We start from the raw sequence: 26,974 nt of genomic DNA, 5'->3' as shown, positions 1-26,974 counted from the left end.
CTACAGAACTGCCCCTGGCTGAACAGGGTCTTCTTCACCCTGGGCCTCCATTCATGTCCTTTGGAAAACACATACCCCTGGCCCAGCCACTTGCATGTCCTCTGTTCTAGACCCCCTTGTCTCCTCCACTTGCCTCTCATTGGTTCTAGATCCCCTTCCACCTCACATATCTTCATTTCCAGATCCCTCTTCTCTGCCCTTTGCACCTTCTTGGTTCTAGATCCTCTTTCCCTTCCCCTTGTGTCTCCTTGGTTCTAGATCCCATTCCCCCTCCCCTTGCATCTCCTTGGTTCTAGATCCTTTGTCCCCACCAGAGGGTGTGCCACACAAGGACCAGGGCAGAGCTAGGGATGCCCCCAGTGGCTCATTTCATTGACACTGGAGAATGAATCTATCCCAGCCTAAAGTTGAGGGTCTTTTCCCATTCTCCCCCTTCCCTGTCCAGACATCTGTACTGGCCTTGCCGCAGCTTGGGGCTCAGCTCCCCCTGCACAGCAGAGGATTGAGGGCCACAAGGATGAGATGGAGGACCAATGGCAGGCGTCCCCAGCTGTTCAGGGTGGCAACCTCTGGCAGGTGACTCTGCCCAGCCAGGCTGAGGGCTGGGGAAGCCCACTCCCTGACCCAAGGTGTTGGTGTTGGTGTCTGATTGGCTCAGGGGCCTGATATTGATTCTGAGTCATGTTCATTCATCTAAGGCGAACATTCGGGACACTCTCTGGTCCCCAGATTCTGAGAGCTTAGGTGCAGGGCTAAGTGAGCCCTCCTCTCAGGCCCGAGGTTGAGCAGTGGGCCCAAGGTTGCCCAGGTGGTGGGAAGAGGGTAAAGCCAGAGAAGTAGGCCAAGCAGATCTTCAGGATGGGTCAGGACACTGGTGGTGGCAGCACCTCCCCCCAGCTCATTCATAGACCACCAGATCGTCAGCCCATCAGCAAACATTTATCAAGTGCTTACTGTGTGCTGGGCCCTGTGCTAAGTGCTGCCTCAGGGAGCTTCCATTCTAATGGGGAGATATTGGGTAAGTGTCTAGGGTACTCTGAGATCCAGATAAAGGAGATGAGGGGCCAGACTGGTCCCTAGGGCAGCTGCACCTTGTCTATCATCATGGCCATGGGAAGAGCTCAGGGCTTGGAGTCACAGGACCTGAGTGAGAATGTGGACCTGTGGGACCACGGGCAGCTCATTCCCCTGCTCTGGCCTTGGTTTTCTCCCCTGTAAAAGGAGGAAGTTGGGCCAGCTTCACCAACCAGCCTTCCTTCTCAGAATCACATGTGTATACAAAGAACATGTTACCGATTATCGGTAAATATAATTATCAAAAAATATATATTTTTAAAATAGCATCACAGATGCAGGGAAGGACCCCAGGGTCTCTGGGGCTTTGTCCACCTCCAAACCAATGCTCCTCTGAGCCTTCAAGTGTTTATGTGGGTCTCTTGGGCTTTGTGGGAGTAACATGAAGATGTCAGTTAGAAAATCCCCAGTGACATCATTAGTCACCCCCAGCCTCAAGCCAGGAGACAAGAAGATAGTTGGGGAGGGGGTCAAGGCACTGTCTTTGAGGACTTGAAGGATTGCCATGCAGGTGGTGGGCAGAACTAGGAGCAAGGGGTACAAGGTGTAAAGGGGACCTTACCTCCCACCCCCAGATCTAGCCTGAGTCTTTCTAACACTTGGAGGTGTCCCTAGGTGGGTCTGGCTGCCTCTACAGGGGATGGCTCAGAGTTGTCCCCAGGTGGACCCGGCTGCCTCTGCAGGGGATGGCTCAGACCTGTCCTCAGGTGAGTCTGGCTGCCTCTACAGGGGACAGCTCAGAGCTATCCCCAGGTGAGCCTGGCTGCCTCTAGAGGGGACAGTCTCTCTTTCCCCAGAGGTTTTCAGTCAGGAGCTAGAAGCCTGCTTGTCAGGTGGACTATGGAGGGCAAGCGTGTTCAGGAAGGTCTAGATGGACTTTGAGTCCACAACTGCTAATATAGGGACATCTATGTGGCAGGTCTGCCTCTTGACCATCTTTAGAACGACAAACTAGTAACCAGAGGGCCTCAGGAGGTAAGAGGAGAAAAGGGAGGCTTCCCTCCTCCATCAGTCTAGTTGGCTGTTAGTGGCCTGAACCCAGCCACGTGGGTGAGGCGCTGCTCCACGTGGCTGGGCCTCCTGGCAGGGGCCCGCCTGTCTAGCTGGTCCTGGGTCCTGGGTCCCCCTGTCCTGCTTATGGCCCTCAGGAGACCCAGTCCTCACGCTCCGAGCTTGGCCGGGACCAGGCAGCTGTCTGCCCTTTCTGCTCACCTCTGCCCCAGAAAGCTGAGTTCTGTGGGAGGAGATTGTGGGCCAAGTCACTGTTGGCCCTGACCTTCTCCTCCCCCAGCAGGAAACTGTCTGCCAGGCCCTGCCCCAACACATGAGCTCTGGGAAGATTTTCAGACCCTTCCACGCCGAGTCCAACTTTAAGAAGCCAGGGGGGCCTTCCTCCCACCCCCATAGTTCAAATCTGTGCACTCTGCCCAATGCCAGGTGTGGCCCTGCTCCCAGTTGGTCCTGTGCCTTGGACCTGAGGCCATTCTCAGGAAGCCCGGTATCCCACGGCTTTATCCTGGAGCAGCTCCTCCCTCGCTGGGGGTGAGCCTCGGCTGCTTGGAAGGGAGATTGGAGGCCGGAGGCCAGCCTCCTTATTTTAGAGATGAGGAAGGGGACTTGCCTGGCTGCCATGGGCAGTCAGTGACAAGGACATGGTTCAGATGCGGGGCTCTCTTCTTGGGGCTGAAGGTTTTCCATTTTATTCAACTCATCAAGGGATTATGCTGTGTCTGCTCCTGGCAGACCCTGTGTTAGGAGACAGAAATGACACTGCCCTCAAGGAGCTTCCATTCTGTGGAAGAAAATATTGTGCAGAAGAGTGTGACATAGTACAAGGAATCTGACATGGGAGTCAGAGGACCTGGGTTTGAATCTTGCCTGTGTGACTCTGGGAAAGTCACCTCACCTCCCTGGCCTCAGTTGGTGCTTCCAGGCTCTGTGATCCCCAGTCAATACAAAGTATGCAGAATCATTTGGAAGGAGAGGAAGCCCTGATGAGTAGGGGGATTAGGAGAGTGGCAGCTGAGCTTTGCCTGGAAGGGAGTTGGGCGGGGGGGACTCACCCGGGCCTGGAGACCATTCCAAATACCTAGGGAGCAGCCTAGAAAGCAAGAAGGTATTTGTGTGTGTGTGTGGAACCAAACTGTGAGACGCTTTAAATGCCAGAGCAATTTGTCGTCCATCCCAGTCGAAGCTTCTTGAGGGAGGGAGGCTGGGTGGCCGAGTGCTTTTGGGGGATTCTTCCATTGGCTGTTCGAAGGCTGGTTTGGAGAGGGGGCGGTTCTGCCCTTTCTAGTCATGGGTTTCAGAGCTGGGAGGATGTCGCCGAAGGCTTGGCTGTGCCAGGGAGGTGGTACCTGCCTGGGGGGCTTCTGGTTTCCCCCAGCAGGGTTCTCTCACCTGACAGCAGCACTTGAGAAAGATCAGAGATAGGTCAGGGGGTGGAGACATTGGGACAGCTGGGGGGGGGGGTGTCTACATCTCTGAGGCTGCCGAGGTGAAGGAGGGTCTGAGATAGAAGCTGAGGCTGAGTCAGGGGTGGGGGTGGGGGGCTGTGTTGACCAAGGGAACCAGAGGCCTGGGGCTTAGACTCTGCCCCTGCCCTTGGCTCCTGATGGTCTGTGTGCCCTAAAAATGGCTCTGGGTCTTTGGGCCTTTTTCCTCCCATGCTGAGCCCTGGAAGGGGCAGGGCTCTGGGGTTCCATCAGTGGTGGCACTGAGCCAGATCAGCATTGCACCAGGATGAAGTCCCCTCATCACTGTCCCCGCTCAGGCCCTCAGCAAGGCAGGAATTGGTTTGCTGTGAATGGCTGAGCCAGGACAAATGGAGGATTCAGCCTAGTCTACAAAGCTCCATTGAGGGGTAGGCGTCGGATGGTGGGATGGATGGAGCCCGGGGCTCTCCAAGGCCATTTTGCCAGGGTGCAGACTCTGCCAGGTCTAGCCTAGCTCAAAGGGCCTCAAGGAGAGCCCCTGCACTAAACAATGGACAGTGGGTCTGGAGTCTAAGGATCAGCCAAGCTAAGTCTGGAGATTACACCAGCCTGGCTGTGGGAAGCTGGCTCCCTTTGATTTTTGTCACAGTAACTCTTAAAGACTGTCCAGCAGGCTACAAGGGGGAGCAGCTTGTGCTGCTGGAGAGGGTGCAAAGATCAGGGTCACAGGTTTTTGAGGAACCAAAGTAGTGTAGTGGCCCTGAGTGGTAGGTGCTATGGGGCCCATGAAGATGAATCAATCCAGGGGCTTAGGATCTCCTGTGTGGGTGTGAAACAAGCATTTATTAGGCATCTAGGGTATGCACAGAGAATGACAACACAAAGCAGATTAAGCAGTGTACACAGGAGGTATGGCAGGCTTCCAAAAAAGAGGGAACTCTCATAGCTCCTTAGAGGAGTCTGACAGCCCTCTTGAAGAAGGTGGCATTGGAGCACTGGAGCATGGTCTGGAAGGATAGCTAAGATTTTTTTCTTTTTTTTATTTAGTATTTTATTTTCCTCCAGTTATACGGGAAAACAATTTTTAACATTCATTTTTAAAACTTTGAGTCCTAAATTCTCTCCCTTCCTCCCTCCCCAGTCCTTCATTGAGAAGGCAAGCAGTTCGATAGGTTATACATGTGTAGTCATGCAAAACATATTCATAATGGTCATGTCGTGAAAGAAAACATAGATAAAAAACTAAAAAAAAATAAAGTTAAAAAAGTCTTCTTCCATCTGTATTCAGACACCATCAGTTCTTTGGGGATATATAGCATTTTTCACCATAAGTCCTTCAGAGTTGTCACGGATCGTTGTATCACGGAGAATAGCTAAGTCATTCACAGCTGATCACCTGCCAATATGGCTGTTACTTTGTCCACAGTACATTGCACTTTGTATCAGCCCATGGAAGTCTTTCCAGGTTTTTTTCTGAGAACATCCCGCTCATCATTTCTTACAGGCAATAGTATTCCATCATAACCACACACCACAACTTGTTCAGCCATTCCCCCATTGATGGGCATCCCCTCAATTCCTAATTCTTTGCCCCCAGAAAAGAGCTGCTATAAATATTTTTGTACATATAGGTCCTTTTTCCTTTTTGCTTTTTACCTCTTTTGAGATACAGGCTAGTAGTGGTATTGCTAGGTCAAAGGGTGTACATAGTTCTAAATTGCTCTAAAGAATGGTTGAATCACTTCACAGCTCCACCAACAGTGCATTAATGCCTCACGTTTCCCACATCCCCTCCTACACTTGTCATCTACCTCTTCTGTCCTATTAGCTAATCTAATAGGTGTGAGGTAGCACCTCAGAATTGTTTTAATTTGCATTTTTCCAATCCATAGTGATTTAGAGCATTTCTTCATATGGGTATAGATAGCTTTGATCACTTCATCTGAAAACTAATCGTATCTTTTGATCATTTTTCAATTGGAGAATGGCTCTTATTTTTATAAATTTGACTCAATTCTCTATATGTTTGGGAAATGAGGCCTTTGTCAGAGAAACTTACTTCAGAATTTTTTTTCAGTCACTATTGCTAAGTATATTTCCCTCCATCCAATCCTTCCCCCTGTTCATTCTGTTCTTTCTCTCTTTCTCCTTTCACTCTATCCCTCCTCAAAAGTGTTTTGCTTCTGACTGCCCCCTCCCCCAATCTGCCCTTTCTTCTATCACCCCCCCCCATTCTCTTATCCCCTTCCCCTCCTACTTTCCTGTAGGGTAAGATGGATTTCTATACCCAATTGAGTGTGTATGTTATTCCTTCTTTGAGCCAATTCTGATGAGAGTAAGGTTAACTCACTCCCCTTACCTCCCCCCTTCCCCTCCACTGTAAAAGCTTTTTCTTGCCTTTTTTTAAGTGAGATAATTTACTCCATTCTACCCCTGCCTTTCCTTTTCTCTCAATGTATTCCTCTCTCACCCATTAATTTACTTTTTAGATATTATCCTTCATATTCAACACACACCTGTGCCCTCTGTCTATATATACTCCTTCTAACTATCCTAATAATGAGAAAGGTCTTATGAATGACAAATATCATCTTCCCATGAGGGAATGTCAACAGTTTGAACTTAAGTCCATTATGATTTACTTTTTATGCTTCTCTTGAGTCTTGTATTTGAAAGCCATTAGCTAAGATGTTGACAGCTGTGGGGGAAGGGCATTCTAGGCAGAGGGAATAGCATGAGCAAGGTAAGGAGGTAGGAAAATATAGAGCAAATGACATGGGGACATTCAATTTGCCTGAGCATAGAGTATAGGTAGGGGAGGGGTATTAAGCTGGAAAAGGTAAACTGAGGCCATGTATGATGGATAAAGGGTAGATACTGATGGAATCAGTAATCCAGGATTAAAATCTTGCCTTACATAGCTAGAAGGGCTAAGCCTTGAGGATATAAGAAGCAGCAGAAGACAGTGCCTGCCCTCAAAGAGCTAATACAGTCTAAATGGGGAGACAACATGCAAACAGATACATACAGAGCAAGCTACATGCAGGATAAATAGGAGATAGTCAACAGGGGCAAGGCCCCAATGATGAGGGGCTGGGGAAGGCTTCCTGGAGAACTAGAGTTTAGGGGGATTTGAAGGAAGCCAGGGAGGTCAGTGGTCAGAGTGGGGCGGGGGGGGGGGGTGCAGAGTATTCCAGGCAGGAGAATGCCCAAAACCAGGAGATGGAGGGTCTTGTTCATGGAACACCCAGGAGGCAGGGTCCCTGCATCAAGGAGGACTTTGTGGGGATAAGGTGTGAGAGGATGAAAGGTCAGAGGGGCCGGGTTAGGAGGGGCTTTGAAGGCCAAACAGAGCGTTTGGTATTTGCTCCTGGAGGCCATCCAGAGCCACCGGAGTTTATTGAGCAGGGGGTGCCATGGTTAGACGTGTGCTTTAGGAAAATCCCTTTGGTGGCTGAATGGGGGTAGACTGAGGCAGGTGGACCCCAGCAGACTGTGAGGGCAGAGTCAGGGTGCTCTTGATTTCAGAAATATTTATTGGTTCCCAGCTGTGTCCCGGGTGAAGTCTATGCCCCTTTGCCAGGCATTCAAGACTCTTGGAGGCTTGGGTGCTGCTGCCTTTCCCCAGCCCCTCTTCCTTTCTGTCAAGTGGCATTGTCCCACCTCCAGGCCCTGGCTTGTGCTGTTCCCTGTGCCTGGAGCACCCTCCCACCTTGTCTTTCCCTGTTGAATTCTTACCCATCCTTCACTGCCCCCTCAAAGCCTCCATTGGCCACCCCCCAGTTCCCTCGGGGTGCTTAGGCCCCCTCTGATGCCGGGTTACTACTCTGTACTCATGTTTCTTCTTTGCCCTAGACTCAGCCCCAAGAGGGTGGAGGTTGGGAGTGGGGGGAAGGAGGGGAGGGGCAGGCATTTCCCAAGAAGAAAAGCCCGGGGCTCTGCCCAGAGTCCTCACTTACAAGGCTTTTGCCCAGGTGACCAGAACAAACTGGGCCCGGCCTCTCCTAAATTTCCTCACCTCCCTCTGGCCTCCCACCGAGGGGGCTCTTCCTAGAGAGGTCAGAAACAGGATTCATTTCTCCATCAGAACAGAGAGAAGGGTGAATCATCCTGGCTATAAAAATAGCACTGGGAGGGAAACAGTTCCTAAGAATAGCCCACAGTGTGGACTTGGACCCCCAGTCTGCTGCTGGGCCGCCCCTGGGCAGGGCAATTACTGGTCTGGGAGGCTCTGGTCTAGGGTTCAGGGCGAGCTGCCCCACCCCTGCCCCCACCAGACCCTGGCCATATTCAGGCTTTCTTTGAGGCTTCTGAGGCTGACTGTGAAGCCCTCTGGCCGTGCTCCGAGCCACCCCCCACCCCCCCCCTCCCCGGTCAGGGCCATAGAACTGGCAGATTTTCAGTGCGATGAAACCTTTAAGAAACCAGAGCGGGGCGATGCTGGACCTAAGTAGACGTCCTTCCATCGCAAGCTGCAGCGCTTGGCAACCTTGAAATACTTTCACTCTCTGGCACCATCTGCTTGACTCCTAGAGAAAAAAGGTACTCTAGGTCCTGTGGAATTTGGGTCAATTCTGGCTGGAAATGATCTAAAATGTGGATTTGAACACAAGGCTATCACTTCCCTGCACAAAAATCTTCCATGGCTCCCTATGGTCTTTAAGGTAAATGCAGAATCCTCTGCTGGGCATTCAAGGCTCTCCACCATCAGGCTCCTTTTTCAGGCAAGCTAGGGGAAAAGACATTCCCCTGAAGTCCCAGAGGGAAAGGGCATCTGTGCCTGGGGAATCTGGGCCGACTTCCTGGAAGAGGTGGCCAAAGTATGGGCAAAGGAGGCAGGAGGAAGGTGTTCTGGGTGAAGGGAACAGTTTGATTTATAAGTGGCACTTGGAGAAATCAAAAGAGAAAATATTTATAAAGTGCTTAGTGTGGAGCAAGGGCTTCAGGCTCATTTATTCATTCATTTAGCCATCCATCCATGTTTCCTCCCTCCCCCTCCTCCTCCCTCCCTCCCTCCCTGTCTTCCTCTTCTCCACCCTTCCTCCCTCCCTTCCTCTCTCCTTTTCCTTCCTTCCTTCCTTCCTTCCTTCCTTCCTTCCTTCCTTCCTTCCTTCCTTCCTTCCTTCCTTCCTTCCTTCCTTCCTTCCCTTCTTCCCCACATCCACTGTCAGCTGGGCTGGGATAAAGACCAATGTGGGCTACTTAATGAAAGTATAGCAGATGACAGTCCCCTGTCCCCCAACTTGAGCAGCTAGTGCTGATCTGCTGGGTCTGGTTCATGGTCCTGATGGGGCTGAGAGGGGGCCCAGGATGGGGGCCTGGCCCCGCCAAGATCTCAGCCTCTCTCCATAGGCCCCTTCCCCTCCAGGGTCACCAGCTGTTCAGGGCTCTGCGCCTCTCCCACCACATGTCATTTGGGTCCTACCCATGATCTAGCAGGAGCTTGTCCCACCAGACCCAGGTGCAGCTGTGCCCACCAGGGCAGGGGGGCTGCAGGGGTCTTGTCCCTCAGACCTGTCCCCTCATCTGTTTGAAAATAACTCATTTCCTGCTTTCTCATCTGTCTGAACAGCTTCTCCATACCCAGCTGCTCATCATCCCTGCACTTTAGTGTTCCCAGATGGAATGCCCCCTCTTCCTCCTCCTCCACTTCTTCTTCCTCCTCCTCCTCCCCCCCCTCCCCCTTCCTTACCCTTCCTCCCCCTCCTCCCCCTCCTCTTCCTCCTCCTCCTCCTTTCCTTGCTCCTCCTCCTGCCTCCCCCAGGCAGGATTAATTCAATCCTTTCATCTCAGATATCTGGGCCACCTCACTTGTAGATAATCTGATGTGTAAAAAATAGACCTGGGATATTTATAAATGGGACGATGAAGATGGACAGCATCTGTTGGAGCCTTCTCTGTGTGGGAGTGCTGCTGAGAAGGAGCCTGGCAGTTTGGGCTCATTTTTTTAAAACACAATTTATGTATACATCAACCATGGGGGCAAGACCAGAGGTGATTAAACACCAAGAAAACCCTGAGGCCAGATGGGAAATGGCCTGCGACAGAGAGGCCTGTCCAGGAAAGGAAGAAGACAGGCTGGCAAGGGGGTGGGTGAAGGCAAAGGAGGCTGGGGGCCTGGCTGCGGCCTCTCAGGATCCCTGCAGATGCTTTCAAGTGTGGAGACCCCCGTGTCAATAGCCCCTTGCTGCTGAGCCATGGACCTAGGGCTGTTGACATTGGATTCTCCAGCAGGCTCCAGATGGACTGCAGGGTGGTCCTGATGAGGGGGCTGACCATCTGTGGTGCATCCAGAAGTAAAGGCTTTCCCTGGATCCCTCACAGCTATGTGGGCACCAGTGGAGTCCATGGACGGAGAGTCAGTCACCCCTCAGTCTTGCTCCCCCATCCCTGTGGTCATTCTCTCCGGGGGTGCCCCACCTCTGCCTTCTTGTACCTTCCCCCTTCTGAGGCTGGGGCATCCCATGGCCCTCAGCTAGGCCAGGTCCCCAGAAGTGTGGAGGTGCTGATAAGGAGGGTCTTTGTTTCTGGAGAAGCCTCGGGCCAATTCCCAGCCTGTTCTTCTCTTCCTGTTTATGCATGGGGGGGGGGGGAGGGGAATATGCAGTGTCTCTCTGGGCCTAGTACTGATGGACAGAATTATTACTAAGCTGGGTGAAAGCCTCATCTTGTCTCCCTTAGTGGAGTGTGAGCCCCTGGAAGCAGGGGTCTCTGGGTTTGTACATGGGACCCAGAAGGCCATTTAGAGGGTATTTAGTCCAACCCATTCATTTATAAATGAGGAAACTGGGAAGGGAAGGGAATGAGCCTTTAGAAAGCCCCTACTATGTGCCAGGGATAGTGCTAAGTGTTGTATGAATAGTATTCATTTCATTAATCTCCATCTTGACCTGGGGCTCTGAGGGGTCATCTGAGTGTAACAGTGTCTGAGCTGGGACTTGAACCCAGGTTCTCTGCCTCCAAACCCAGGGCTCTCTCCACTGTTACCCTGCTCCTACAGAAGGCTCTGCAGTGCTTTGGGGCTCCTAGGGACTCGCCAGCTCATGTGCATCCTGCACACCAGTCCCCTGCCATTGGCAGTCACCCTGAGGCCTCTCCATAGACAACAGTAATTAGACAGGTTCTCTTGGCGGTTCTGGCAAGGACTCTGGCAGGATTTTGACTGATTGATGGGGATACCACATTGGAGGAGAATCTTGAGGGCGGTGTTCTGCTTGACCAGGTTGAGTGCTTTCTTGATAGCCAGAACACAGCAAATCCAAAGGGATCCCAACTTCTCCATCTATTCTCAGAGAGACTTTTTAGAGGTGGAAACACAGGCCTGGGGATGAGTAATTAGCAATATTCTTTTGGTTGTCTTTGCTCAGTGCCGACAGATAAGGTCAGCTTTTGGGATCAAATTCAGGGAAAAATGTCAAATAGTTGTTCGAGGACAGGGAGAGGGGCAGAGGGAAAGCTTGGTGTGTTCCCTCCACTAGCCAACCAGGGACCCACTCATGGGCTTGCAACCCAAGTGAATTCCAGATAGTACAGTCTCCCCTGGGGAGATCCCGGTTCTAGGCTATGGAACTTTTCTTGCTCTGAGAAGTTCTGTGCCCCAAAAGATCTCTGCAGGAGAGGGTGGAAGCAGAGAGAAGGCTTTGAAATAGAACTCAACTGCGGCTCCCTCCTCCTGGAGCTTGGAGACCCAAACCCTGAATGACAGAAATCACCCTGGCTGTTGTGGCGTCTCTGGCAGCACTCTGAAGTACCAGACCAGAGTACTGGGGAATAGAAGGCGGGGGCAGGACATGATGCACAAGTAGGAGAAAGAGCCCAGCATCCAGTGGAGCCCCCTCACATGGGGCAGAGACCTAGGCTGGCCAATTGTAATTACTCGACATGGGAGGAGGCTGAGACTCTTTGAAATCCAGTCCCCAGGGAAACCATCCTCAGAAGGAAGGGAGCCAGAAAGTGAGCAATAGGGGGGAAACAAAGGGGAGGGAGTAAATACTGAAATTACCCAAGATCTCAGGAAGAAGAAAATTCAACGACCTCAAACATAAGTAGATAAATCAACAGTGAAAACAGTAACAGCAGGTGGAAATGGGGCACAAAGAGGGCACAAAAAAAGAAAAATTAAAAACAACAACAAAGAACAGGACTCATTGAAGGGGATGAGAAGAAGGGGAAAACCTACTTGATTAACTGGGGGGAAAAGAAGAGCAAAATAATTAAATTATCTGATGAAAGCAGCAAAGAAAAAGAAACTAATAAAATTCCAAAGGGAAAGGAGTAACAAATGGACTAGAATTGAATCACAGGGGAGGAGGGGAAGTGGAAATGGGGCCATCTAAAGTTAAAGCAACCACAGAGGTGTAGGTACTGTGTTTACAGTGGAAGGGGAGGGAGGAATCACAACTTGGGGGAAAAAAACCAACATTAGAGACAAATTGAGGAAAATATAAATCTAACTCTTAACTTTAAATGTGAATGGATTAAACAATAAAATGAAAAAGGTGGCAGATTGGATAAAAAGTTTACAATCTGTTGTTTACAAGAAACACATTAAAAAATCAAAGATATACAAAATAAAACTAAGGGGATTGAAAAAAATTTACCATGTATCAAGTGAATCCAAAAAAACAAGGAGCTGCAAACATGCTGTTTGACAAATCAAAAAGAAACATTCAGAAAATAAAAAGGGATAAGCAAAGAAATTATGTTATGCCTAAAAGACCCAGAGACAGCAGGCCAATATCAATAGCTTAGCCCCCAATGCCCTGGCACCCACATTCATAAAGGAATCATCATCTGAGCTACAAGTAGACCTAGCTATTAACACAAGAGTAACAGGAGACTTTAATGGTCCTCTTTCCATCTTGGAAGATGAAAGGGAAAATATGGAAATTACTGGAGAAACTACAGCTAAATGACTTGGTGTCTTCTAAATGGGACTGCAAAAGTATCTATCTGTTATCCATCCATCCATCCATCCTTTCACCTATCTATCATCTATCCATCTATCTCTCGATCATTAATCCACCTATCTACCTATCTATCTAATTTCTCAGCACTAGATGGAACTCGTGCAAAAATTGACCATGTTTTAGGGCACAGAGACATTTCAAACTAATGCAAAAAGGCAGAAATTGTAAATACATCCTTTATAGAGCATAACGCAATAAAAAAACTCATTGATTAAGGGACTACAAACAAAAGACAGAAGATCCAAAAGGAGGTAGAAGAATGAAATCCTCAATAATGAGTAGGTCAAAGAACAAATCATAGATACAATTAATAATTATGTGAAAGAAAATAGTAATTGATCAAGCAATACACCAAAATTTCTGGGTTGCAGCTAAAGTAGCCCTTAGGGTAAAAGTCATATCCCTAGGATCATACATTAACACATTAGAGAAAAAGAGGATTAATGAATTGGATACACACTTAAAAAATTAGAAAGCCAACAAAGAAACTTAAAATATGCACAGAAGAGGGCATATTAAATATTACAAGTGGAAACAGATAAATTAGAAACAAAAAGCCACAGAAATGATCAATAAAACTAAGAGCTGAATCATTGAACAGGCTAATAAAATCGATAAGCCTTAGGCTAGTCTGATTAAAGGGAAGAGAGCAGAAAATCAGATCAATAAAACAGCCAATGAGCAAGGTGAGCTCACAATAGGTCCAGAAAGCTGGAAGATGCTGTTTTAGAAACAAGACACGGAAGTGCCCTGGAAAGTGAGCTGGATTGAGAGGAGTGTGGGCTTCAGATCTGGGCCCTGCCCCTTAAAGTCTGTGGGACCCTGTGCAAAGCCCTGCTCTGGTCCTCAGCTTCCTTGGGTCTAAGAATGACGAGATCTCTGTCAGCTCTAAATCCCTGGCTCTGTGTCTTCTGAGGGGCCAGCAGAGTTTGCTAAGATGTGTGCCAAGTGACAGGGAGTTGACATTTGGGATGTCCTGGGGTTCTAGGGTGGGGACGTTCCACAGTGCTCTCCATTCCAGATTCCCATCCCCTGCATGAATGCCTGTCTGCCAGCTTGGCCTTGTGATGGAGGCCTCCATTCCTGTGGTTCTAGGGCCTGGTGCTGCCTCTTCTGAGGTGAGTGGGGCACTGGGACAGCAGACATTTCCTGCCAGGTCTGGTCCCTCCTCCTGGTTCAGGGCAGTGATAACCATCATGGGGACCAGGCTGGTCTGGTGGGAGGGAGCTTCCCCTCCCTTCCTGGAGCAGGTGGGGCCTCCTGCTTGTGAACATTCATTCATTCTTAAGACACATGTTTCCACTCATTGAGGCTTGGCTGCCTTGGAGTTATGGGGAGGGAAGGGCAGGTGAAGTCACTTTGTGGATGTTTATAGCCCCCTGTTCTAAGTACCTTGTTATGCTCAGCTTGTCCTTGAGATGGACTTTGCCAAGATAGGTTGGAAGATCCTAACCTATCCATTTGGAGTAGATATTTCCCAATGCTGCTAATAATGTTCATTTTTATAGGGCATTTCAGAGTCTTTCCATAACACTCCAGCCACTGTCTGTCTCTGGGCCTTCTTGGGGGGCTGGGGTAGGGGACTTCTGAGCTTCTAGAATTCTGGGGAAGAACAGTGTCATCAGAAAAGTGTGAGACCTTCCTACAAAGCCTTCTGAACTCGGCCTGGGCAGCTCCCTACCAGACCTTCTATCGTGTGCCCTGGGTGGACTCAGCCTTGGGGTCCTGAGGTCACCACCAGGGAGCCAGCCCCATGGGTTGCTAGGAAGATAGTCCTAGGGAGCCTAGCTCCAGAGCAGGATGCGACATTGGGGTCCCCTCTATTTACTGAGGAGGAAATCAAGGCCCAGTGAATGAAAGAGATTTGCCCAGCACCACCCAGGCGGTAGCATCACAGGCACTGTGCCAGGCTCCGAAGGAATGCAAAGAGGCAAAAGACAGTTGTTGCCTCCAAGGAGCTTACAATCTAATTCTCTCTTCTGTTCCTTAGGAGTCCTTTAAAGGTCACGCTCAGTCACTTGTGTGGACAAGTACAGGGTGGGGGGACCCCCTGTAGGGGAGACTTTAAAAGCTAGGTATTTCTTCAGAGTAATAACACCTATGATAAGAGCCGGTGTTCATACATCGTTTGAAGGTTATGTCATTTGGTCCTTACAAAAAACCTGGGAAGGGGGTGCTATAATTGTCCCCACTTTACAGATGAGGGCACTGAGGCAGGCGGAAGTCACAGGAGTGTCTCAGGATCAAGCTAGTATCTGTCAGAGGTTGGATTTGAACTCAGGTCTTCCTGACTCTCGAATCCAGTACTGTATCCATAGTGCTTCCTAGTAAACAGTGAATGCATCCTCTTTTTCTCCCCAGCTGTTTGTTTCCTTCCTTAGTTGTTTTTGCCTTTTAAAATTAGCTCACATTTCCCTGCAGAACATTGTGGAGGTGGGGTGAGAGTGTCTTAATAGCTTTTACAGCTCTCAAAATCCCCTAGCTTAAAAAGGCACAAGCATCTGATGCTGTGCTCCAGAGCATTCTTTTGGGGAGAAGGAAGCCGAGACTTAGCCAGATGATCCCCTCGGGGTGGCTGGGGGCTGACTTTTATGTCTTTCTTCCTTTTTGGCGCAGATGGAGCCCCGGGAGGCTGAACTTTATGGGCTCCAGCAGTCCTGGCTTAGTTTTTGACAATTTGTGTGCAGCAGGCAAACAAAACAAAAAAAAACAAAACCCAAAATGAAAACATAACCCAAAAAACCCAGAGGCAGAGGAAGCAGGAATCTGGGACTCCCAGGGCTTAAGGGAGGCCAGCCTCTACCTGATGCATGGAGTGTCTTGGCAACCCCCCATCTTTATAGGCTTCCTGACTTCACCCAATTCTTTATAATGGACTTTGCTCCAAAAAAGCCTGACGGAGAGGCAGTTGTGTAATGTACATTCTTGGGATCACAACCAGAGCCAGGCCCTGGTGTCCTGACCCGTTGTGCCCCATGCTAAAGGACCATCGCTATATTGAAGGGCCCTGAAGGAAGGAGAATGAGGAACTTTGATTCTTGGCTCGCAAAGCAGTTGGCATCTCACTTGTGCCTGCAATTAGGACAAAAGGGACCCAGATCAGGGGCTACGTCAAAGGCATCAGTCAATCCATTCCAGTCAGGTAAGTTTCCAGGGAGCATAAGCTCTGAATATGTTCCTTTAATTAGGAGAAGCTTTGTTAAGCCTTGCTACAATCCAGTTATGTGAATTGCATAGTGCTCTCCTGAACTTCCAGGCCAGTAGTCCTCTCAAAAAAGACAGTGAGGTTAGTCTGGCACGAGGTTGCTGATGAACTCATGTTGGGTTCTAATGCTTATTCCTGCCCTCTCTGAGGAAACTGTCCCTTTAACCACCCCTTTAATGTGCTCTCTGAAATGTCACAGGACTTGAATCAGGCTCCTTGGACAGGACTGAAGACTTCACCTCCTTCTTCCCCTGCTCCTTCGTAAAAATTATCAGGATGTTTGCTCAGCACTTGTCCCCCCATCCCCCTCTCCAAGATGCTCCTTTTGTTCCCAAAACCTCTCCATACTTCCAACAGACTCCCCTTTCTCCTCTTGATCCAGCTCAGACACCACCACCTCCTCCATGTTGTCTTCATTGATTTCTGGCTCCTAGCTAGAAGTGGTCCCACCTTTCTTGATTCTCCTCCAGCCACTCTGAGGTGCCGCTCCTACACACATAACCACCTTGTAATTTCCCAGTTTTGTGTCTGTGTCTTATCCCCCTAGAGACTGTAAACACTCTGTGGGCAGGTGCAGCGGCAGGTTTCATCTCGATATCCCCAGGCCCATCCTTGTAGCAGGTGCCCCTTCAATGTCCAGTCAGCCTTTGGCCATTCTCCCTCTCCCCAGCCATGGGCAGGGCCATGATGAAGTGGAAGTGACCTCAGCCAGCTTGTCTACCCCTGACCAAGTCTTGGGAAGGAGGTTCAGCCCACATCAAAGGGGGCTCTCACCTCTCCCCATGAGCACAGGGAGTTGTATGGCTCACCACAAACATTCCGTTTTGTGGATTGTCTCACCGGGTTTGTGGGGCAGGAAAAAAGGTGGGAGAGAGTGATTGCCAGGCCCTTCCACCACGGATGCCCAGGCAGAAAGGAACAATCTGATCTCTGTGGTTTGCTCTGGAAGAAAAAGGGAATAGCATAGGCCATACTTAAAGACTGGGCTGTGTGAGTCTCTGCTGGGGAGGGGGAGGAGTGGGGGTGGGGGCTCTCACCAGCTTGTAAGCCCTGGTGTCCTGGCTTGGGGCTGTGGTGGGGAAAGTAGCCCTCTCTTCTTTTCCATCTCCACCCTCCTAGATCAGCCGAACTGGGGTGGGGAGGTGACAAAAAGTGCCCCCCCATCCCAGGACACCCCCCCCATGGCTCCTGGTTCCATGATGGCTGGCTGTCTCTATCCCAGGACCCCCCAGGACATCCCCCATAGCTTCTGGTTCCATGATGGTTGACTGTCTCTATTCCAGGACCCCCAAGGACACCCGCTGTGGCTCCTGGTTCCACGATGGCTGCCTGCCTGCCTGCCTCAGTCCCAGCTGTCAGAGAAGGGTCTGAGGAGCCTTAGGTCCCATTCCCCACCTGGGAGGTGGATCTTTGTGGCTTTCTGAAGAGTGTAGGAGGATGGGATGGGGGAGGGGAACCAGCCACAAGGGCAGCTTCTTGGATTCTACTCAGAATCTAATTTCTTTTGCATTTAGAGCACTCCAAGCCTTCATTTTCTTCTTTCTTGGGCTGCCTCTCATTTCTTGGCACCTCCTTGCCTCCCCATCAGCCCCACCTCCCCCTGGGCCAGGATGGTACCTGAGTCCTCCACACTGGTCCTTGATCAATCTCAGGCCAATTGTCATTAGGAAAAGGGCATATGTGGAGGCTGGGAGTTGGTATCCAGAGATACAGGAGGGGGCAGGAGTGGGGAGCACAGGACTGGAGACTTTCTGAGAATGAAGTGGGGGCAGTCCTTGGGAAGACAGCAGGGGGCCTCTGACTGCACTTTGTATGATGAGGTAGTCGGGCCAGATGGCTTTGCAGGCCCTGCCAGCCTCTCCTCCCCTACAGAATCCTTCGGGGCCAGGCTCCCCTCCCCCAGCCCCCCTTTGTCCCTGAGCCTGGATGTCCTGCCCTGGTCCTCCCCACCCCGAAAGTGGCTCAGGAATGGTGACGGCCTTGGCTTTGCCAAGGGAGAGGCTTCCCCATGCCGGGTCCTTTTCACTCTGCACTTTTCACATCCTTTTCGTGGTGCTTGAAGGGATTGTTCTTATCACGTACTCTGATCTTTACCTGTTTTGGAAGTTCTTGCCAGGAAGTGATGCCAGATGTGCTCCAGCCCACACAGTGCATTGCTGGGGGCTCAGGGTTGGCTCCTTGTGAATAGCAGCTAATAATTAACTGACCCCGGGGCTAAAGGCTGAAGGCCAGCATCTATTTGGTGTGATAGGAGTGTTTAAACAGAGATGGAAAAGTTGCCCCAAGACCCTTTCTGATTCTCATGAGTAGGCCCTGTTCCATGGCTATTCCCTAGCCCAGGAGCACGGGTGACTCTAGGGAGGCCAAAAGGGGAATGGGAGTGGGGGAGCTGCAGAAAGGCTGGGGAAGCATTCTTTCCTTCCTTCCTTCCTTCCTTCCTTCCTTCCTTCCTTCCTTCCTTCCTTCTTCCCTTCCTTCCTTCCTTCCTTCCTTCACAGTATCCATGAAGGTGGGGGAAGGGAAAGGAACAAGTATTTATTTGTTTAAAAAAATATTTAATTTATTTATTTTCAGTTTTCAACATTTATTTCCACAAGTTTTAAATTTTCTCCCTCTCCCTCCCCCCTCTCTCCCCAAGATGGCATGCAGTCCGATATGCGCTCTAAATATACATTACTATTCAACACATTTTCACATTAGTCATGTTGCATAGAAGAACTATAACAAATGAGAGAAACCATGAGAAAGAAAACAAAACAAAACAGAAGAGAAAAGAGTCTGCTTTGCTCTCAATTCAGACCCAGTAGTTCTTTCTCTGGATGTGGATGGCATTTTCCACCATGAATCCTTTGGAATAGTTTTAGTCCTTGCATTGCTGAGAAGAGCTAAGTCTGTCCAAATCAGTCCTCACAGATTATGGCTGTTACTATGTACAGTGTTCTCCTGGTTCTGCTCACTTCACTCAGCATCAGTTCATAGAAGTCTTTCCAGGTTTTTCAGAAGTCCACCCGCTCACCATTTCTTATGGCACAATAGTATTCCATGACATTCATTTACCACAACTTGTTCAGCCATTCCCCAATCGATGGGCATCCGCTCCATTTCCAACTCTTTGCCACCACAAAAAGGGCTGCTATAACATTTTTGCACATGTGGGTCCTTTTCCCATTTTTATCATCTCTTTGGGATACAGCCCTAGAAGCAGTATTGTTGGGTCAAAGGGTATGCACATTTTTATAGGCCTTTGGGTATAGGGGAACAAGTGTTTATTAAGCCTATACTATGTGATCGCTTTGGGGGCCTCTAGGTGTTGCCACAGTGTGTAGAGCACCCGGCCTAGAGTCAGGGAGAACTGAGTTCAAATTCAGCCCCAGATACTTACTGGCTGTATGACTTTGGGCAAGTCGCTTCACCCTGTTTGCCTCAATTTCCTTACCTATAAAATGAGCTAGAGAAAGAAATAGTGACCCCTCCAGGATCTTTGCCACGGAACACCCCAAATGGGGCCACAGAAGAGTTGGACGAGACTGAAAACCAACAAACATGATAGCTTTAGCCCTAGGGATAAAAAAAAATCAAAACAATCCTTGCCCTCAAGCAGATAACATTCTGTTGGTGTGGGGGTGGGGAGAGGTGAACAGATAAATCAATACAAAATACATACAGAGGAAATCCAAGGCAATTTCTGTTGAGAGGCCGTGCTCTGGCACCCAGGGCCAAGGGGGAGGTGGGGGAGGGCTGGGCCCTGAAGGAAGCCAGGAATTCTATAGTGGGCAGATGCAGAGAGAGGGCATTCCAGGCAAGGGGAACAGCCCATGCAAAAGTGTGGAGTTGGGAGATGCAGTATGGGGAACAGAAAAAAGACCAGTTGGGTTGTCCTAGGGGCGGGTGGGGGACCCCAAGGTTCTGCGTGTGGGGCCCTCTGCAGCCGGGTGGAAGGCGAGGCCCATGAGGCCTTGATGATGGGGTGTCTGCAGGGCAGGGAATGTGGAGAGGAGCAGCATTGATCCCTAGCGGGCGTAGGACTGGAACCCCAATTAGGGCTGGCTACTCAGAATGGGGAATCAGTAGCATGGAGATGATCAATGAGCCTAAGGCGTCTGAGGGGTCACCAAGGCATGGGGCGGGGGTGGAGAAGAGCCGAGGGCCCAGGGCAGAGCTCCGAGAGACCCCACCCCCCACTCCCGGCATAGACAGATATACACACACACATGCACACACATGCACCCAGGCGCGCGCGCACACGCACGCACACAGAGACACACACACACACACACACACACACACACACACACGCGCGCGCGACTCGCTCTCAGGCAGCGGCAGACAAACAGCAAAGGCCTGCAAAGGAACAGCCAGGCAGGTGGGAGAAAGCGAGGGGATAGAGTCACCAGGAGCAGTGGAGGAGGAATGGCCGTCAGCAGTGATGGCCGCTGCAGAGACATGGGGCAAGAAGATGACTCTGAAGATGCTGGATTTGTAGAGGAGGGAGAGCCGGCCACCTTGGAGAGCAGCTCAGCAGGGCCCTCTCAAGCAGCTGGGGAGTGAGAGGGGGCGAGGTGCAGTTACTCATTGTCTGTAGGGCCCATGGTGACCACAGTTCCCCACGCCCATCTTACAGAAGTGGAAACAGGTCAGAGAGATGAAATGACACCCAAGGTCCCCAGGTCCTGACTCCAAATCGAGCCCTCCATTATGGGGAGAGGCAGGGTCTATTCCCAGACGTGTTGGGCGTCGCTGACCTGGCAAATAAAGATTGCCAGGCTCAAAGGTGGGGCAGTGGGAGGTCCGACTCCCACTGCCTTCACCTGGTCTTCCCCTGCTGAGGCAAGCAGCCTCCCCGGAGGCCAGCCTTCTTGGGAGGAAGGGAATTTGGCTCTGCAAGGGGTGGTTTTAGCACAAAAGCCTCCAGGAACATAATCCGGTGCCCGGTGCTTGGGTGAAATGTGTGGGGAGGTTCCCACGAAGATCAGGGCAAGGATCAGAACAGGGGAGGAGAGGGCTCCTCCCGGGGCTCAGCACCCTCCCACCTGCTGCTCCTCTTCTTCTCCCCCTCCCCACGCTTTCCCATTCTTGGCCTGGGCTTGGCTGGGGCAGCCAGAGGCCTCTCCCTCAGGCCCCCCACCTCAGTTGTGTGGCCCCCTGCCTGTACCCAAGCTCATGATGCCCATGGAAGCAGTGCAGGCTGAGGAACCCACAGGGAGACAGGACTCAGGGAGGGATGAACTGCTCTTATGGGTCACGGTGGATCCCCAGCACTTAGTCCAGTGCCTTGGCCCACAGTGGGCGCTTGACCAATGCTTGATGACTGACTATCATTTTGAAGAGGAATAGCTGGCTTGTGATGGCTGTTAGGCTTGGTGTCGGGAGAGGCCTGGGTTCAAATCCTACACCTCCGCCAAGTCACTTGACTTCTCTCTACCTCGGCTTCCTGGCTGTATAATGGGGATCATAATGCCCAGGTTCCCACTTCCCAGGGCAGTTGTTTTGCAGACATTAAAACTCCATGGAGATGTGAGCTCAGGCTCACTTTGCACCTGAGGAGTCTCTTTTTGGAAGTCAGGTGTAAGCCTTTACCTCAAGCCCTATTGCGTTTCATCTTCTTAGAGTCAGGCCTCAGATTTCTTCTGTGACAAATTCAGCCTGGGCCGACTTGGGCAGGCTCTCAGTGCCTTCCCCCCTCTTTTGATGGGTGGAGGAGGGAGCCAGGGACTATGGCCAGAAGCATGACCTGGCACTCTCCACCCTGCTTCGTGCAAATTATCAAATCAAGCAATCCAATACAGTTATAAACCTGGATCTTTTGTTTTTTCCTTAAAAATTGGAAAGAATAGAAAATAGTCAGACCTTGAACTTTGGTGGGGAAGATTCAGCTTGGAAAGGTACCCAGTTTCTTGTATTCTTATCTTCCCCTAAGCCTTCCACTCTAAAATGATTGAGAATGGATTTTCCCCTCCAACCTACCTGAAACCAAGACATTTTGCGAGCCAGGTAGGCCAGTTGTGTGAGGTAACATTGAAGGGTCATCTTTCTTCAATGACAATTGCATACTCGGGGTCTAAGACTCAGCCTTTATGTTTGTCTGTGTTCTTAGTCCTTATAAACTTGGGAGAGCCCCAGTTTTGCCTGTGAAGCCCAGAGACAAGGCCTTTCAGGCCCACGAATGTGTGCAGCTATGGTAGGGCAGAATTCAGGGCTCCAGAAATGCCTCCCCCAATCATCCAGGAGAAAATGAGTCATTCTTGGAGAAGAAGCTCAGTGCTTTGGGGAAGAGCAGCCCCTGGACACGACCACAACATCCCAGGAAACAGCATCTAGTTCTGGCATGCTAAATGCTGCCACCAAAGCAGCTGGCTTCTGCTCCTAAGGTTCTTGAGTACACCGAGGGGTGCTGGGGGCATGAGGCCCTCCATGTGAGCCTCTATCCATTGTGCCATCACCCATAACTGTTGTCCTGGAGCCCTGATCACTGTGACTGCTCAGCCAGGTTTGGGGGAAGGACGTCCTGGCAAAAGCCAGGTAGGTGGGGGTGTGTCTTCATGCTGAGCATGGCACGAAGCCAGGTCCTCACCTAGGTATTCAGAAGCCGAGACATCTCCCACTGGTGCCCCAGCTCATCCTGGTGTTGGGATTTCTGTAGCTGCCAGAGGGGAGAGTGTTACCAGGGCCAGGCCAATGTTGCCCCTAATTCAGCATGTCAGGAATCCTTGGGTAATATTGGAGGCATCCAGTCCTCACTTGGATGGGCTTGCCTTTCCGGATTCTCTCTCTCTCTCTCTCTGCAGGGAAGGCAGTGGGGATCAGTGCAGTGGTGTCCCCTGTATGATGGCAAGGGAGAGCGATGATGCAAGTAGCAGCCCAGCCCATGGAGGGTTGGACTTGGTCAGAAGACCTGGGTTAAAATCCTGCCTCTGACATTCACTAGTGGAGTGACCATGGGCAAGCACCTTCATGTGTCTGGACTTAGCTATGAAGTCATAGACCAACTGGGACCTGCCTGTTGGAGGGGACTCTTGTGCATCTGTGTGTCAGATAAGAATGCCACCAGGGTATGGGGTGTGCAGGGGAGCATACAAAGGAAGCCTACTGGGAAGTGATGTCTACACCTCTGGTCTCACCAGGCACCCTCATGGTACCTGCTCCTATCTATTTTATGGAGACATGCAGTCTCTGGGTTTTAGGAAAGGTCAACTAAAGGACAGGCCCAACCCTGTCATCTCCCTCCTCAGGATCAAAGATAAAGTCTTCTGTTTGTCATTCAGAGCCCTCATGATCCCCTCCTCCCTTTCCTATCCGTCTCTTCTCCTTCATCCAGGGTTGTTCCACCAACAAGACTCTCCATCTCTTGGCTCTGGGCATCCTCTCTGGCTGTTCTCCAGGCCTGGAAGGCTCGCTCTGACCACTGACCTCCCCGGCTTCAAGTCCCACCTACAATCGCACCTCTTCCAGGAAGCCTTCCCCAGCCCTCTGTTCACTATCCCCATCTATCCTGCCTATAGCTTTGCTCGGTTATATATTTGTTTGTCTTCCTTGTCAGAGTGTATGCTCTGTGAGGGCAGTCACTGTCTTTTGCCTTTCTTTGGAGTCCCAGGACTTGGTTCGGTGCCTGACACACACTAGGCACTTAACAGCTGTCTGTTGGCCACCGTTTTGGCTGCAGAGACCCCGCACTTGGATCCTTTTGGTGGGGCGTGTGGAGTTAGTTCTTGGATAAATGATGCTGGTCCGGCTTCTGTGATGGCAGGTGGGGTGGTCTTTGAACCAGGACACCAAGGTCATTGCCTGCTGTGCCACTTTGGAGCGGGGTGTCCTCAGGCAAACGCTTCATCACCAGGGTCCCCCTTGCCCACTCTGTACAGAGGCTTAGCATTGCTTGGGGTGTCATCCTAGAGGCTCCGTGAGCATCAGCCGGGCCATTGAGGTTTGTAGGGAAGAGTCATTCCTGGAGAAACAGAGATGGCTCTGAGCAGGCTGGTGAGCTGAGGAGCCAGTGTGCTCCTTGGTGCCCCCCGGTGACTGGGCTGGTTGTGAACGGTCTTCTTGGCTATTTCCCGAGTCCATCAGACCCTTGACCAGAATTGTGACCTGTCTTCGCAGTTTTGTACGGAGCTCAACCAGCCCACCCTGCCCAGCATCCGGAAGTGGAAGGGCCCCCGCGGCTCCTGGAGAGGCGTAGTCTCTGTGAAACCCTCCAGCCAGCTCCCTCAGGTGCGTCCTTTAGGAAGGTGCCTTGCCTTGTGTGAGGGTCTTGGGGGTTCTTGCTCTCACCAGAGCCATTCACGTTAGGCAGTGTATAGATGGTTGGGAATAAAGTCAGGAAGACCTGAGTTGAAATCCAGCCTCAGGCACTTACTAACTGTGTGACCCAGGGCAGGTCACTAAACTGTTTGCCTCAGTTTCCTCATGTGTACAATATTTATTAAGCTCTTAGCCCAGTCCAAACTAAGCACAGCACACTAAAGTAATTACTATTATAAATGGTATCCCAGTGCTAGCTATGATGGTGGTTCCTCTAAGCACTAGGGAGATGTTAGCCATGATAATTGGAGAGCTACAGAAACGTTAGCTAAGAGGACAATGATTGTCCTTCTACGTGCTCCATAAATGTTAGCAGTGACAACAACAGGGGGGATCACGCAGCCTCACCTTGCGCGAGGGCGATTCACAAATACCGCAGCCTTTCCTCTGCACAACAGTTCTGTGAGGCAGGTGCTCTTACCATCTCCATTTATGAGGAAACTGAGTCTCAGAGAAGGGAAGTGGCCAGTCCTTGGAGGGTTCGAGGTCTTCCTGTCAGCCAGTTCCCCACCCATGGGTCTCCTCGGGACTGCTCCCTGCTGTTCATTGGTGGGTTGGAGGTGGAGCTCGGCCACTGGGGGCTGGTGGCCAGGAAGTGATGCTGAGGAGGATCCCGGCTGCGGGGGCCACCCCTAGTGCTCCAAGCATCCTCAGGACTGACAAAAGAGGCTCCTTGGACGTCTTCTCCAGGGGCTTTCCGGCCCCCACCCCCTCAGCCTCCCCAGGACCTGCGAGGGCGGCACTGCGGGCGCTTGTTAATGATCTCTGCAGACCGAGGCTCAGGGCAGCTGGCTAGGAAGTGGCCAAGGCAGGATTTGAACCCGGTCTCATGCTGGCTCAGGAGAGGAGGGCTCCTTCACATTTGCTCTTTCCTGACAGGGTGGGCCTTACTTGGGATTCCTCTGGGACACTGCTGCGGGCATAGAACTCAAGGATGCCGGCTTCCAGGAGGGCCCTCCAGCCAGCAACAACGGGAAGCTCTTGAACCCCAACCCCTATCTTGCACACTTTAAGGTATTCTGCTGGCATATTTTCACATGTGGGTACACATGCATGCACATGTGTGTAGTATGTAAGCATGGATCTGTCTGGAGCAGTGTGGTCCGGTGGAGACTGCTGAACTTGGGGGATCTGGGTTCTAATTCCGCTTCTATCAAGTGCCTTCTCCTGTCTGGGCCTCAGTTCCTCACCTGTAAAGTTGGGGGCTGGGCTAGATCGTTTCTGAGACCACCCCTTCTAGCGCCAGGTTAGGGCCCCCGGGGCCTTTGGGGGCAGTCGAGGAAGCCCCTGCTCAGAACCATGCTTTTACATGTGTGATCCAACCTCGGGATCGTGGAGGAAGCTGATTAGACAAGGGAAAAACAAGCCCCCAGATGCCCGGTTCAGATCCATGATCCTCAGCAGTGGAATGCCACAAGACTTGGAGCTCTAGGTAGCCTTTTGGGACTGTGGAAAGCAGGCCAGATTTGGGACCCGAGGACCTGGGTTCAAATCCCAGCTCCTGCTGACTCCTTAAACAGCCACTGAACGCATCCATTGACCTATCCTGGCAGGGTGACCCTGGGCAGCAGCTCTCTTAGCCACCAAGTCGGGGAGCAGGTGCCCTCATCTTCAGAGGCGATTTCTCTGGAAGACCCCAGCCCCAGAGGAGTCCCAGGTCCAAACCAAAACAAAAAAACCACATTGATGCTGGACCAGTTTTTCCTGGTTGAGGGATTTCCCTGTGGCTGCATGGCCCTCTGGACCCAGGAAGGGCCTCCCCTGATGGGGCTCTCCAGCAGCCAGGACCCCCATGTGAAGGGTCCTGTTAATTCTGACCCTTGTGCCCCCAAGAGGAGGCAAGGCTGGTCCTTTGGACAGTGGCACCCATTTCAGTCTCTTTTCTGTTGTGTTTCCTCCTGTCCAGATTGGGGCAAATGACCTCATGTTGGTGAACCTGTGCCTGGCAGCCACAGCCTGCCCCGCTGGGGGAGAGAATCCTGGAAAGACCCCCAGCAACAGCCACAAAGCATTACCCTTCGCCCAGACCCTGCAGGACATGGTAAAAGGTAAGGGGTGGGGGCCAGAAGTGGGGTGCTATCGCCACTGAGGGGTGGAGGCTGGCGGGGCCTGGGCCTCTACCCCGAATCCTCGCCTGCCTTGAGCTGCATCAGCTGGGACTGCTTCCTGGACCTCCCGTCTCACCCATCCTAGCAGCATCTCCACGTGTCTAAGGAATTATCCTAGCCATGAGGGAGGGCCAGGAGGGCTGCCGCCATTGCTGACCGCTCACAAAGTGCCTGGGAGATAGAATGCGAGCTCCCAGAGCCTCTTCAGAAGGGGCTCAGCCAGACTCTAGAGCCCCGACATTCTGGGTGGCCCCCTGCCCACCCCTGCACCCCAAGCGGAGGCAGGTCCATCCCTGAGAGGGGATTGGGGAGCACTCTGCAGGTACTGCAGTCTGGGATGAAGGGGTCCTCAGAGGCTGTCCACCCCACCCCCTCATTCACACATGAGAAGCCAAGGCCCAGAAGGCCAATGTCCCTTGCACAGGGTGGCTCATGTAGCAAAGCCCAGGCATGGTCCACAGCCTCTGACTCCCAACAGAGTGAGTGATTCCCAGCCACCATAACCAGCCCATGGGGCTTTTCCCTCATACAGCTCTACTGTATTACAGTGTGGTCCCACTAATGTGGGTGGGGTAGAGAATATTTTGGTCTTATCACCTTGTCTGTCCCCCACATTAGAGCCCCCACCCTCCATACTGGGATGACCAGGCTCTATGGGCACCTCCCTGGCTCCCTGCCTCCCCTCTCTAATCCATCCTGCCCACCGCCACCCATGCCTGGGGTGCCTGCCATAGGCCTCCGTTGTTGGCCAAAAGCTACTCTGAGCTCAGTAATGTCCCCGGCAGCACCTGCAGGCTTTGGGAAGAGAGTGCTGGGTAAGAGGGGGATTTCCCTGGTCTGCAGGCCTGGCTTTGCCTGTCCTCCAGAGATAACAGCAGCCCCCAA

General features: G+C 51.4%; 1 protein-coding gene across 1 annotated transcript in view; it reads left to right on the top strand.

Annotated features, from left to right (window-relative positions):
* Positions 1–26,974, top strand: part of EEPD1 (endonuclease/exonuclease/phosphatase family domain containing 1) — a 63,916-nt gene that overhangs the window by 32,762 nt on the left and 4,180 nt on the right. Inside the window, exons 4-6 of the mRNA XM_036738994.1 lie at positions 23,781–23,891; positions 24,861–24,995; positions 25,888–26,029. Of these exons, the coding sequence (XP_036594889.1) occupies positions 23,781–23,891; positions 24,861–24,995; positions 25,888–26,029 (388 nt within the window). The remainder of the gene's footprint in view (positions 1–23,780; positions 23,892–24,860; positions 24,996–25,887; positions 26,030–26,974) is intronic.

This window comes from Trichosurus vulpecula, chromosome 9 (genome assembly GCF_011100635.1).
Source record: "Trichosurus vulpecula isolate mTriVul1 chromosome 9, mTriVul1.pri, whole genome shotgun sequence".
NCBI lineage: Eukaryota > Metazoa > Chordata > Mammalia > Diprotodontia > Phalangeridae > Trichosurus > Trichosurus vulpecula.
The sequence above is the reverse complement of the archived record's forward strand: the minus strand, read 5'-3'. Positions and strand labels throughout refer to the sequence as shown.